Source organism: Euprymna scolopes, chromosome 4 (assembly GCF_053919585.1).
Source record: "Euprymna scolopes isolate OS-2025 chromosome 4, ASM5391958v1, whole genome shotgun sequence".
Classification (NCBI taxonomy): Eukaryota; Metazoa; Mollusca; class Cephalopoda; order Sepiida; family Sepiolidae; genus Euprymna; species Euprymna scolopes.
In genome coordinates, this window is record NC_136485.1 from 70,031,627 (window position 1) to 70,044,965 (window position 13,339).

The following is a 13,339-nucleotide window of genomic DNA, read 5'->3' on the forward strand; positions in this document are numbered from 1 at the left end:
ACTGATAATGAAATTTCTAAATGCAGTCACACTACAAAGGTTTTGCTAAATGATGGCAGGATATCCCTCGACTTGCTTGACAATTTTAGAGATGTGCTTTCTCCATACATACCTTGCTGTGAACAGAAATGCCCAGGTCATGTTCAAGAAGACATCTTGATATTACTGTTGTGGAAGGAGTATGTGGATGCTGGACTTCCCCCCCCCCCCCAAATGCATGCTGATACACTTATTCATAGCTAGCTTTGTGATCCTTTGCTACATTGTGTTCAAATCTAATTACAAGAAAGATTTATAGAGTGCAGGACGTGTCCTTTTTATTTTAAGATAAAGCTGGGTGCCATTTGTATATTTTAGTATTGTGATATTCTAGTTCTAAATTCACAATTTCTGCTTTTAGTTTTCATCATAGAAGTTTGTTTTTGCATTGAATAGAAGCATTTGGGAATTTTTTTTCCTTCTCGCATTTAAAATAAAAACAATACTTCATGTAAAAACAATACTCTATATTCTATAAGTGCATAAAAATCGATTTAAGGAAGATTAATGAGCAAGAGAAAGTATTTTATGGGGTTTTATGATATGTGAACCATTGTCAAGTCATTTATTACGAAAACTCTACATATGGTTTGGATGCAGTTGGTTATTGGATTGATTTCTGTTGTCAATGTGTATTTTGTAAACAAGTAGTTTTTAAACGATAGTTTTTATGCAACACTTAGATGAGGCCTTGGCAGGTATTATCACTACCTGGTGCTACCAGATCAGGCTGTTTGAAGATATATCAGTTTCCTGACTTGAATGCACCAAACATTAATGTTAGTGTTTTTTTCCTTTGCTTTTGCAAAACTCAACCATGTTCTGCAAAGCCAAAAACTAAAATAAATTTTCTGCAAAATAACCAAACTAAATGCCATAAATGAATATTTGAAGATATAAGCAACTTGAAGTATAAAAACTTTTGCCAAAATAATTGAACTCAAAAATGGTTCAAGAGTTCATAAAACAAAATCAGTCAAACCAAAAACCATGAATAACTATTTGAACATATAAACAACTTTAAGCATAAAATTGTTTTTTTTTGCAAAATAACTGAATTCTGTTAAATAACCTGAAAGGGGTTGATATGCCAAACAAATCAAACTACCACTCCAAATCAGATGGCATGAGGGTAGTGATAATTAAGAGATGATTCCATACTCCCCAATACTCCCAAATTCACTAGATGCAGTTTTTTTTTTTTTTTTTTTATTAAATCATGCCCAGGACAGTTAGAAGGGGCTGATTTGATAACTTGGGAAGTAGGGATGCAGGAAAAGAAAAGGTAGAAAGACTGGTGAAAGATTTTAGTTGAATGACCAATAATAGTAAATTCCTAGCTGAAGGGTGTCAGAGGCAGCTTAGTGCCGGATTTATGGTGAGATGGAGGGAGGGGAGTAGAAGAAAGGCTAGTGAAATTAATTACAATGATGATCTATTGAGAGATAAACCAAGAGAAGATGGCAAACTTAGCAAATTGTTGCATAAGAAATTTGTTGTAATTTCTATAGAATTGTGATTTGTATAGAAAGATGATAATTCCAACAATTTGTTTCTAAATCCACTTTTTTAATTACATGAATTTTGTCATGAACTGAAGAAAATAATCTACTTATGAAAAGTATTATTTTGATTTAAATATTTTTATAGTCAATGATGTTATTTTTTTATTAGCTCGTAGCATTACATCAGGTAATTATCCATCGAAATCCTAAACTTGTATCACATGTATGTTTTGATAATGTGTAAAAATATTTCTTCTATTGAAAGTTGTAAAATGATGAACTGATTTGCTCAACAACTTTTAGCATTGAAGGTATTTTGACTATGTTTATTTTTATTCATTTATTTTAGATTTTAATAGTAATGAATGTTTTTTGTTGAATTTTTATTATATTGAAAAATTTTAAATTTCAAGGAGGATGTTCATTGGGCTTAAGGCTAGTGAAGGTACATGCAAAATCAATAACTATGTGAGATTCTTCAGGTTGACACAGTTTGAAATGAGCTCTTGAAAATGTAAACTGACCTAAACTACATATGCTGTAATTTATTTGAAACTATCTGTACCTACTTGGCATTGCCTGGGATTCAAGGCTATAATTTTAGTGTTTATTTTTTTTTGTTTTTGTTTTGCTCACACATTTTAAAAATTATAAACAAAAAAAAAATAAATCTTAGTTTGTATAGATTTTGTTTTAATTAATATTGCAGTAATATTTAATCTAAAAAAACTGTAATGTGTAAATCGTGTATAGACAAGAAAGACACATAGAAACACGCGGTTTGATCACACAATGTTATTAAAATGGAAAAAGTAAAAGTAGAATTTTTTTTTTGTTTGTCAAGTTGGTAATGCCTGGGATGATAGTATCACGACAACAGAACAAATACTACAAAAGATAGTACAGTAATAAATAATAGAAGTAATAGTATAGTTCCAAATGGATAGATCTACATCTCCATCAGTAATATATTTTGTAATTGTCCTTAGATGCTATTAAGAATGGTTAAAAAAGATGTTTGTGAATTATAAAAATATTAACAACAGATTGCGTGTTTGTGTGTTCAAATATATTTAAGTTTTTGTTTGGAGACAGGAGGCCAATTTTCCAGTATCATCTCCATAGTGTTCAATACATTAGAGCTTTATAATAAGATATGATGTATGGGCATATAAATGCAATCCTGTTTCAATCGTAGATCTCATCAAAAGATCTGATGAAACATATGACTGAAATATGATTGCAGGTTGTGTAGCCATTCATCACATTAATTTTTGAAAATCAGTTTATTATACCTGTAATTTTCTTAAGAAAATCTTTGAAAGAGTTAAATAACTGCTAGACTCTTAATCTTGAGTTGATGAGTTGATTAGAGAGCATTTAATTTTTAATGTTTTGAGATTATGCATCAGTGACCCTGCCTAAATTTGACTGATTATTTATAAACAACAGAAATTAACTAAATGAAAGATTTTAATTTTCCATCCATTTTATTAATATTTTGGTAAACACTAAGGAAGTACAATTTGTGGGTTTTTAATCTATAATTACACTTGTTAGTTCTTCCCTTGTTGAATGCCTAAATATTTAATCTTTTATAAACATTCTGAAAACATTATAGATGATGTAGAAGTTGACACCCACTATTGTTGTCTTTGTGCTTGTATGTCTATATATAGATGGATAGTTAAGTTTATTGTTTTAATTAATGATAATGGCAGTGTTGGAATGTCACCGTTGTATTCAAATTCACTTACCCAAGTGATAGTTTTACTCCCTTGCCTGCATTAAGTTGTCACTGTTTTATGGGATGCAATTTATATATAAATAATTATTTAGAAATATTGTTAAATATAAATAAAGTGTAAATAATAATGTTGACGTTATCAATTTTAACAAAGCCACAAAAACAACAAGTGACTACCAACTCGCTTGAAGATTGCAAAAAAGCATGAAATAGATATAACGAGTAATCTATATATATACAAGGCAAAATGTGTGTTAGTATGTGCACATTTTTTATATGTCCGGCAAAGGCTTGGAGGAGTCACTAATTCTTACAATTTTTTATATGCTACCTAGATTATAATATCTTTGATTTATGAAAGTAGGTTGTGTGTATCTTTTATTTGAACAACTTTTACACACTGTTTTCGCAGTATTTTTTACTCTGCGTGTTTATCTGGCTTTTCAGTATAAAAGCGAAACTGAATCTGGAGCAAAATGAAGCTCTCTGGCACTCATGCCGGGGATGTCTAGAAAGCGATGAGGTTTGATCAGTCCGGGCAAAACCCGTCATATCAGACAAGTGCTATTCATTTGGACACTCCCCTTTTTATGGGGGAGCTAGTTTTCCCCAACATCTTCAGGGGAAACAAACAGATACGCAGAAACTGGCTTGCAGCCAAAGTTAAGTGCATGATTTCATTTCCCTATGGCGTGATGTTTGACCTCATTAAATTTATGCACCTGTCAGTTAACTTTTTAATCGTTTAATTTCAACCATTCTCATTTCAGCTCCCCCTATAGCGTCGCAGTAAGTTATCAGGCTACTCACTTTTTTCCCGCCTTTGCGTAAAGGCTTCTGATTTGAGCCTACCTACTTACGAAAACTTTTTTTCACCTCCAAACACCCGGGCACCCATGCTAGCCTATCATATAAAGGGCAAAAATTTGTTTAAATGTATGCATGTTTGTATGTCTGTCTAAAACTTTTGACAGCGGCAATAGATTTTCACAAGATCAGTATCATTTTAAAACTCGACCCTTCAGATAACAAATATAAAAAAAATTGGCTAAAAACATTAGTTCCTCCACCCTCAACTGAGCACTTTTTTACAGGGAGGGGTCACTTTGTTTGCCGATATTTTCGAAAGTAATCCCTTCTTTTCGATTGACTAACCTTAATTTAAACCTACGTCACCTCAGGTTTGGCGATGGGCGCGACAGCAAAGACAACATGTTTGTTTTCTTTTTTTTTTTTTTTTTTCCATGTTCTTTTCTTCCTTCATGGTACGGGCTTTTTGAGCCTGCCAGTCGAACGATTCGAACCCCGCGACACGAGACATCTCTGGCTCGATTAGCGGAGGCCGTATCCATTCGGCTACCATTAATCATGTGAAATAGCGTTGAATTTTAAACATTTTAATTTAAATGTTCATTACGTCAGACAGACAGTGATCAAATCATTATACGATGATCTACGCATAAGAGCTAAATTGACCGACTTTTTAATTCAACAGAAAGTGCTCAACGATAAGAAACGTATTTCTTAAAGGGGCTGTCATAATTATTTTTTTACTATAATAATTAAATACCTACAGACACTAGTGTTTCATCCTTTCGGGATTCTTCAGTGCAGGGTGTCACGATTACTACCAGTCGAACGATTCGAACCCCGCGACACGAGACATCTCTGGCTCGATTAGCGGAGGCCGTATCCATTCGGCTACCATTAATCATGTGAAATAGCGTTGAATTTTAAACATTTTAATTTAAATGTTCATTACGTCAGACAGACAGTGATCAAATCGTTATACGATGATCTACGCATAAGAGCTAAATTGACCGACTTTTTAATTCAACAGAAAGTGCTCAACGATAAGAAACGTATTTCTTAAAGGGGCTGTCATAATTATTTTTTTACTATAATAATTAAATACCTATTCCTCGACAATCTGACACTTATCACAATAGGCCTTATGCTTCAGTGGTAATATGCATATATGCCTTGTATGGGGTGAATAGAAAAGAAAGAAAAAAACGCCATACATGTTTATCAAATTATTATCAAGAGTGCAAAGGGATAGGCAAACTGTAATCCAAGATTGCATATCATTTTAGAAATAAAATAATCTCTGCATAAATAAAATTGAGTGATCATTTATAATTTACTTCTTGCTTCTATGTGATTTGCACATTATTTTTTAAAGATTATTATTATTAGATTATTTATGGACATCAAAAAATGCAATAGTTTAACAAACTTTTTAAAATGCTGTTTACAAAAAAATAATCTAACATTGTGAAATGAGAAAGAATGAATGCCTAATTAGTATTCCCTTCTTACACTCAAGTTAATAAGTACATAACCAGTCCCTCCTCCTTGTATTTGTTACATAATTAGCACTCTGTCTCAGGAGTTTGTCCTTATAGGCATTACAATATTTTTTCTTAGGTGGGTGTGGAGGAATTGGTCACACCAGAGAATGCTAAGAGGACTGATCATAGCTAATTTTATAACCATTCAGAATAGTCCTTTTTGAAGAAGTTAGATTCTCACAATAAATTGACCCCATGTTTAATTTTGCTCCTTTCCTCTTTCTGTCAGCTTGCTTGCTGATTTGGCATCTCTGTCTTTTAGCATCTCATTATTTATAAATTTATTTAAGTGTTAAAAAAAAAAAATCTTCAAGTATTTATGATTTATAAGGGAGGGAAAGTGAAACAAAAATAAAATTAAAACAAAAAACATGGCAACATCGAGTGGATACATCTAATAGATTAATATTGATTCTCATTATTAGCATAAGATTAAAAAGACGGTGAAAATCAGGGAGGGGTGCTAATTAACTGATGAATACAATGAATGAATGCTTGGGTGATTTTGAAAAGAAACCGAAATGCATTCTGTTGGAATTTTATGAAAAAAAAAAGTTTTTGAATAAGATTAAAAAAAATTCTTTTCACATTTATGTCATTTGCATATTCAATTAATAATAAATATATAAAAATAATTCAGTGTGTAATTATAAAAGCTATGTTGAATAAAGAAAAACATATACACATGTGAAGTTGTCTCATAATTTTGTTACTATTAATAATTAGACAAATACTCGCTCCAGGATAAATAAAATTAATTCCCTAAACAGAACAATTTTGACCACTTTTATGTCCTTTTACAAAAAGATATAATGATATTAAACCTTATGCCTAGAACTTTTATTCCAATTTTGATCTAAATCCATTACATTATTTTTGATTGTTTGTCAAAGGATAAGGGGGTCTTAAGAAGAAACCAGAATTCAAGGAATGGTGATTAAATGAATAAAATTTAATGCAAATCTGAAATATTTTAATTTTCAAATAAGTTGTGCTCATATTATGCTCCTCCCTTTTAAAACCGTTTAAAATACTCCAACAAAACTGAAATTTAGACAATATTGATATCTAAAATCCATTCTTAAAATTTCACAAAAATTTGAGGTATTTGATTTTTTATGAAGAGTTAATTAAATGAGATGAAATGAAATAAAACTAAATTAAGTAAATATAGCTCACATTTGAATTTCTTATGCCTAGCAGCTGTGTTCCAAAGTTCTGAAGTTAATGATTGGTTTGTGTAGGAGTGAATCCTTTGCTAATTTGTGTATTCATTATTTTGTAGACTGTTATCCTCAGCTTCATTGTTGTTGTTTCACCATGTTTTGGCCAGCTCATCCTCCAGCCTTCTTCAGGTGTTTAACCACAACAAGATAGGAATGCTGAGTCTTGCAACTGTATCCCCAGTAATTATTGCCTTCCATAGTTGTTGTTGTTGTCTTACCACGTTTTGGCCAACTAATCTGGCCTGCTTGGGTAGGATTGAAACCGCTATCAATAAGACAATGCTCCCCTGGAACCGTAATCATCTGAAAAAGGCAGAGGATAAGTTGGCCAAACTGTGGTGAAACAACGATGATGACAAGGCTAACAATCTGCAAAAGAATGAATACATAAATTATGAAGCCCCATCTCAAAGGATTCCAAAAAATAAAAATAATATAGGACTCCTTTACATAAAAATATATAAACATAAACATATATTTAACTTTATTAATATAGATACTCCTGGTCACATATTTTTGTTAGTATATATGACAAATGAACATGTATTTATTACATTGCCCCCTCCCTTCAAGAGTGGAGGTGATCTACATATATATGATGAATGAACAAATATTACACTACTTCTCATTCCCCCAAGAAAAAATAAGATGGTATTTACTGGTTTGATGGTATCATGACTAACAAACATGTACTACTCCCCTTACCCTCCTCTAAATGAAGGTAATGTCTGGGAAGATGGTCTCATGCCAACAAAATAAGTACTACAACCCCTCCCCACCACCACCACCGGTTGAGGAGGTAATGTCTTGGAGAATGCTGTATGACAACAAAACATACTACACTACACTCTGAATTGTGCATTAAAAGATAATATATTAATCTGAAATAGTAAATTGAATTGAGCATAAATAGATAGTATAGCTTTGACTATAATCTCCATTCGTAATAAGTAATATATAATTGTTCAGAAATAAATCATCCGTAAAGCAAATGAGCATTTCTTTTTTCTCTCTTTTTTTTTCTCTTTTTTTTTTCTCTTTTTTTCTTTTTTTTTTCTCTCTTTTTTTTTCTTTTTTTTTCTTTTTTTTCCTCTTTTTTTTCTCTTTTTTTTTTCTTTTTCTCTTTTTTTTTCTTTTTCTCTTTTTTTTCTCTTTTTTTTCTCTTTTTTTTCTCTTTCTTTTTTTTTTTTTGTTTTTGTTTTAATCTGATCTAGTGATATTTTTTGTTGATTTATCTTAACTGATTTATCTAGACTGATTGTTCACCCTATGGAGCAGCTTATCTTTCTCCACCTCCAGACACAAGTTGGCGCAGGTAAGAACACTTCTCATTCATGCATTATTCTTGTTTCAGCTACAGACAATAAGGAGAATGAGGGAATAAGAAAATGAGGTAATATTGTGTTGGTATTTAATATTGTTCTTTGTTTTTTTTTCTTTTGTTTTAAAAATCCATCTTTTATTCATCATATAAACCATGTAAAAAAAAAACGACAAATGTCTAAAAATTATGAACATTATTCATCCAACTGAAATGGTTTTAAATGAATAAAAATGAATTGGTAATTTATAAAGATCAAGGCCATGGAAGGATGCAAGAAAAATATATATTTAAGCATTAAAATAATTTTGTTATTTTCGTTATCTATCTATCATATATATACATAAGTGACCTTGTTTGTATGAGGAATGGTCTCTACCAAACTCCTCTGTCAATTTTTATTCTACAGACTTCAACTTGATATACAAGGGATTTGGACCTATTGAACAAATTCAGTTTGGTTTTTAACTGGTAAAAAAGTTGCTAAAAAATCAAAATTGAAAAAAATTGGAACTTGACAGGCATAAGTTGATTTAAAATGCTCTTCTACGCATGCGCAAATACACATACTTTTTACAATGTTATTTTTTTTTTACTTTTTATATGCGTTACAACCTAGTACAGATGGTAACAAATAAGAGGTTGGAAAGCTATATTTTGATTTTGATTCTTGCAATCAGCATGAATTAAAATGTCATACTTAAATATATTTTACAACCGAGGCATGCTGTGGGAGGAGGGCACTACTATATATTGAGTACAATATAATAATCAATAAAGAATTTGCTCTATACAAAATCTGCATAAATTATAATATATTGAGCATATTTTATGACTGGGCAATGCTGGGCGGCATGCTAGTTTATTACTAAATGAGAAATCATTTCCATTGAAAATCCAGTTTTATGCATCTAAAATTGAGGAAGCACAGTTGTAAAGTGTCAACATTATGTGAAAGAAGGCAAAGCAAACTAAAATGACCACTAAATTTGGACTGATGTCATGTTTATCTAACAACAAAACTCGAATTTTAACTTAAATGATTCCTCATTTAATATTTATTAATCATATAAAAATAACATTTAATGAAAATAATATAAACTACTTTTAATACCTAAATAGATTTTTTTTTCTTGCATTCTTCCATGGCCACAATCTTCATAAATTTATCATTTAATTTTAAATAAATTTAATCATTACTAAATTATTAACAGTTTATTTAAGGTTTTATTGCTTGGTTTAACAAAAACCAAACCCATTTTTAATGAGCAAAGAATAAAACCATCCATCGTAAGAGGATTTTGCTGATCTCTCAAGTTCAGGGTGGTCAGCTTCTAACAGTGGAATTGCAATTAGCCATCTAGTGCGATCTTGCTCAGCACTGCTGGGCATGAGTTGCTGTGGTTTAGAATGTAGTGTAAGCTAATGGCAGAAGTTGGCTCAATCCTACCTGAGTGAATGCCATTGCAACAAAAGTAACAAAAATAGAAATGTGTGAAATCTTAAAATGGATATAATATCTAAGAATGTAACTAAAGGCTGTTGATTTTTATTTTTAAAGATAAAATTAAGAAATTTTTTTTAATGAATTCATACTATTAATAGAAAAATATAATCAAATGGAAATATTTAAAAAAGATTTTAACAAGTAGAAAAAAGTGGGTTGTATAAATGGAAGAAAATGATAATAAATCCTGATTCCAGCATTTAACATTCATTAATTTTGATAGGAATTACAATATGTACACCAAACAAGCATTTGTTTCTCTATCAGAAGCCTTATATTCCTTCTCATGCAGATTCAGCTTTAAGTTTATACTGATAAGCTTGAAGGTCTCTTGCAACATTTGATAACTATAAATACGGGAAATCACTTGGGAATTACAGTATTATCTACTAGTTGAAATTTTGTAACAAAAAAAGATTTACTATTTTTGTGTTTGAACATTTTGAATGCAGTCATTGGATGTTTAAAACCCATTCTCTTTGTGAGTTCTATATCTGTATTGTAAGCTATATTTACTTTTGTAATTCCTACCAATTAGTATTTCACTCAAAGTTGATATATAGGATCTGAAAATGAACAGTTTTTGCAAAATATTCACTCTTATTAAATTTTTTTTTTTTTTCAAATGAACTCCCCACTAATTTGACCAATTGAACATATCTGACTATTTTATGGTAAACAAGAAACTGCATGATTTAATATGGTCGAAAAAATTGTTTGGGAGAAATGTTTTATACAAAAAAAAAATTGGGACTCTATTCTCTTATATTTTGAGCTCTAGAATTTTGATTACTATTGAGTGTTCAATTCAATATTTTTGATCTTAAAGAATTATATATATTGTAATGGTCCTAGATTAAATACTTGAAAAAGGAGGCAAATTTCAGAATCTATAATGTGAAAGAAATATTTAATCAAATCTCATTAATTAGGTCAAAGCATTTTAAAGTACTTTTGTGCTGTATTATATACTCTTTGATAATATTATTATTAGGGCTATGTTTTGATTATCTGGTATGTATCCATTGATATCATATGTCTTTATGTAGAGTGGTGTTGATTAATTGTGTTTGTGTCGGATATATACTCGAGAGTAAAAACAATGAAAAGAATATGCTGTTGTCATAGCCCTAATTATTATATACTCTTTGATAATATTATTATATACTTTGTATTATATACTCTTTGTTAATATGTTTAAGTTTTAAAATCCTCATCAGTGTCACAGGCATGAATTAATTTTTCTATACATTCCAGTGGATTGAAAAGATATAATGTAGAAATTAGAATTTTAAGTTCTTTTATGAACCTTTTTGATCCAGAAGAAATGAACCAATTTTGTGTGTTTCTCCTCAATTATTTTGTCAATTAATTTTTTTTATCAGTTCTAGCCTCTGTGAATATGCTTGGTTCTAACTTCATATTACTTCTGTGCAATGTATCTTGTATGCTTTCTATCGATATAAGAATCAATTCATCCTATATGTAGTCGTATCTTTTGACCCCAGTTTTTTGAATTCACAGTATTTCCAAGTATTGTTTAGTCTGCGCATGTATTGTAGACTTTGTTTGGGACCCATTTAATTTGCTTGAATTTGCTTCACTTGCCAATGAATAGTCTTTTTCTTAGTTGTATATTTTCATTATTTTAAAAATATCTTTGTACACTAAGTCTTCTGCAATTCTTGTAACATGGAGAAGGGCATTCTTCGATATCCATAGATCCATTTTGTTGGCATTTCTGAAGTAGTTGATGTGACAATTGCAGAGATGGTAATCTTTTTGTCTTCCTCTCCTTTGTCACTGGAATGATAGAGGCAATCAAAAAAAAAGAAAAAACAATTACTCTGAGATTTGGATTTAATTCTTACAGTGATTTGCAGCAAATGCATCAAGATTGACTTCAATCTTTGTAGGATGGTGTAAGATTTGCAACCCATGTCTAATCACTTTCATGTCAAATTCCTAAATGCAGGAATTCTCTAGCTTTTCAGAGGTCATGTATTCTCACACACTCCTCATTCTAAAATAGAATTTTCCATTCTCTGTTTAATTGTAATCAGATGTGGGAAATTTCTGATTTTAATCTTATTTTCATGCACCCACATTCGAATATTGCTATATTTGTTCTTTCTGATAAATCAAAATTTGAAATCCACCTCATACCCTTTAAGAAACAACACAAGATCTCTGCAAATCTACCATGAATTACCAAAAGTGATCTATCATCATATATGTCCCTATTTGTTTGCTAGAGTTAGATACATCGGTTCTTGTTAAATCACTGAAGTTCTTAGTTACCAGGGTTGGACAAAAGCTTGTTTGTTAATGTCAGTAATATCTAGCCCCCCCCCCAAAGAGTACTCTGAATTGAGACAAAAGTTAAAATTGCCTCAATCTAGAAGGATTTCTTAATTAACTGAGGATTGAAAAAGGTGAAGTGTGGTACTAGAACAGATATTACACTTTATTCTTAGCCAAAAGGTTTTTTCCCAGCATTTTTTGTCTTAATTTCTTAATCCTCACAAAAGCTAATATAACATCTGATCCACATTTCTATGTGCTCCAGTTCATCCAACATCGTTAAGTGTCCTCTCAGTAAAGCTATATTGTTAAAAAGTGTTCAGTGGAGTTATCCAATGATACATATGCTAGATAACTCTAGATAATTGCATTCTTTTGCATAGTTCTGTGTTTCTATAGGTGTGCTCGTTTACATACAATACTACTATTAATATATGCTTTATCCCTCATTGAACAATCATTCTTTGTAAATGAGGCAACTTAACAAATATTACATGTAAAGAGAAAAATGGAAAATTGCATTGTTCTTTATATATTTTATCTGATAAAATAACTTTATTTTGAAGCAAACCTTTTCCAAACCATATGAGAGTTCCAATATGACAATTAGCAGGCAGATGAACGTTCTCTATTCAAACTTAAATGTATCCAAAATTGGTCAACCAAATTCAGTCTTTTTTTAGAAAATATTTTAAAATTAGAATGCTAAAATGCTTTGTTTAGGATTTCTTTTGAATGTTACCAGGAAGGATAAATTTGATAAAGGAAAATGTGTAAACAAAAACTTCCCATTACAAATTTGGTAAAATATTTTTTGTATCAAGATTAAAAATATTTAAGAATAAATTCAAGTCCATGATAATAAACATTGAGAACAAATTCTAACTTGTGACATAGTTTTAGCTACAAACAAACTAAATCTTTCTTTATAATAAAAATATTAAGTTTAAATTTTAAAGTGAACCCAAATAATACTGATAACCCAAGTGTGTTAGTACCAATCGAGGATATGTCCTTGATGGTCAACTCCGAAAGAGGATAAGGGTCATTATAATTTTTTTTTATTTTTTTAATTTTTTTTTTAAATTTAAAAAAATAATTATAGTAATAATAGTAGCATTCATGTGTGTTTATCTGTACAACTCTTCTACAGCTCAGATCACTGGACCGATCATAACCAAACATGGCATAATGATGGTCCCTCACCTAGGGATGGTGCATATCATTTTTCAAGATTATGATCAAGTTCATAGCATATGTATATATACTCTCCTACAACCCTCATCACTGGACCCATCATGACTAAACCTGACATGATGATGGTCTCTGACCTAGA

General features: G+C 30.6%; 1 protein-coding gene across 9 annotated transcripts in view; it reads left to right on the forward strand.

Annotated features, from left to right (window-relative positions):
- LOC145268298 (CREB-regulated transcription coactivator 1-like) overlaps window positions 1-13,339 on the forward strand; it is a 237,986-nt gene that overhangs the window by 45,817 nt on the left and 178,830 nt on the right. For all 9 annotated transcript variants that reach the window (XM_080123726.1, XM_080123735.1, XM_080123774.1 and 6 more), the window contains exon 4: window positions 8,125-8,186. In XM_080123726.1, coding sequence (XP_079979852.1) covers window positions 8,125-8,186 — 62 coding nt within the window. The remainder of the gene's footprint in view (window positions 1-8,124; window positions 8,187-13,339) is intronic.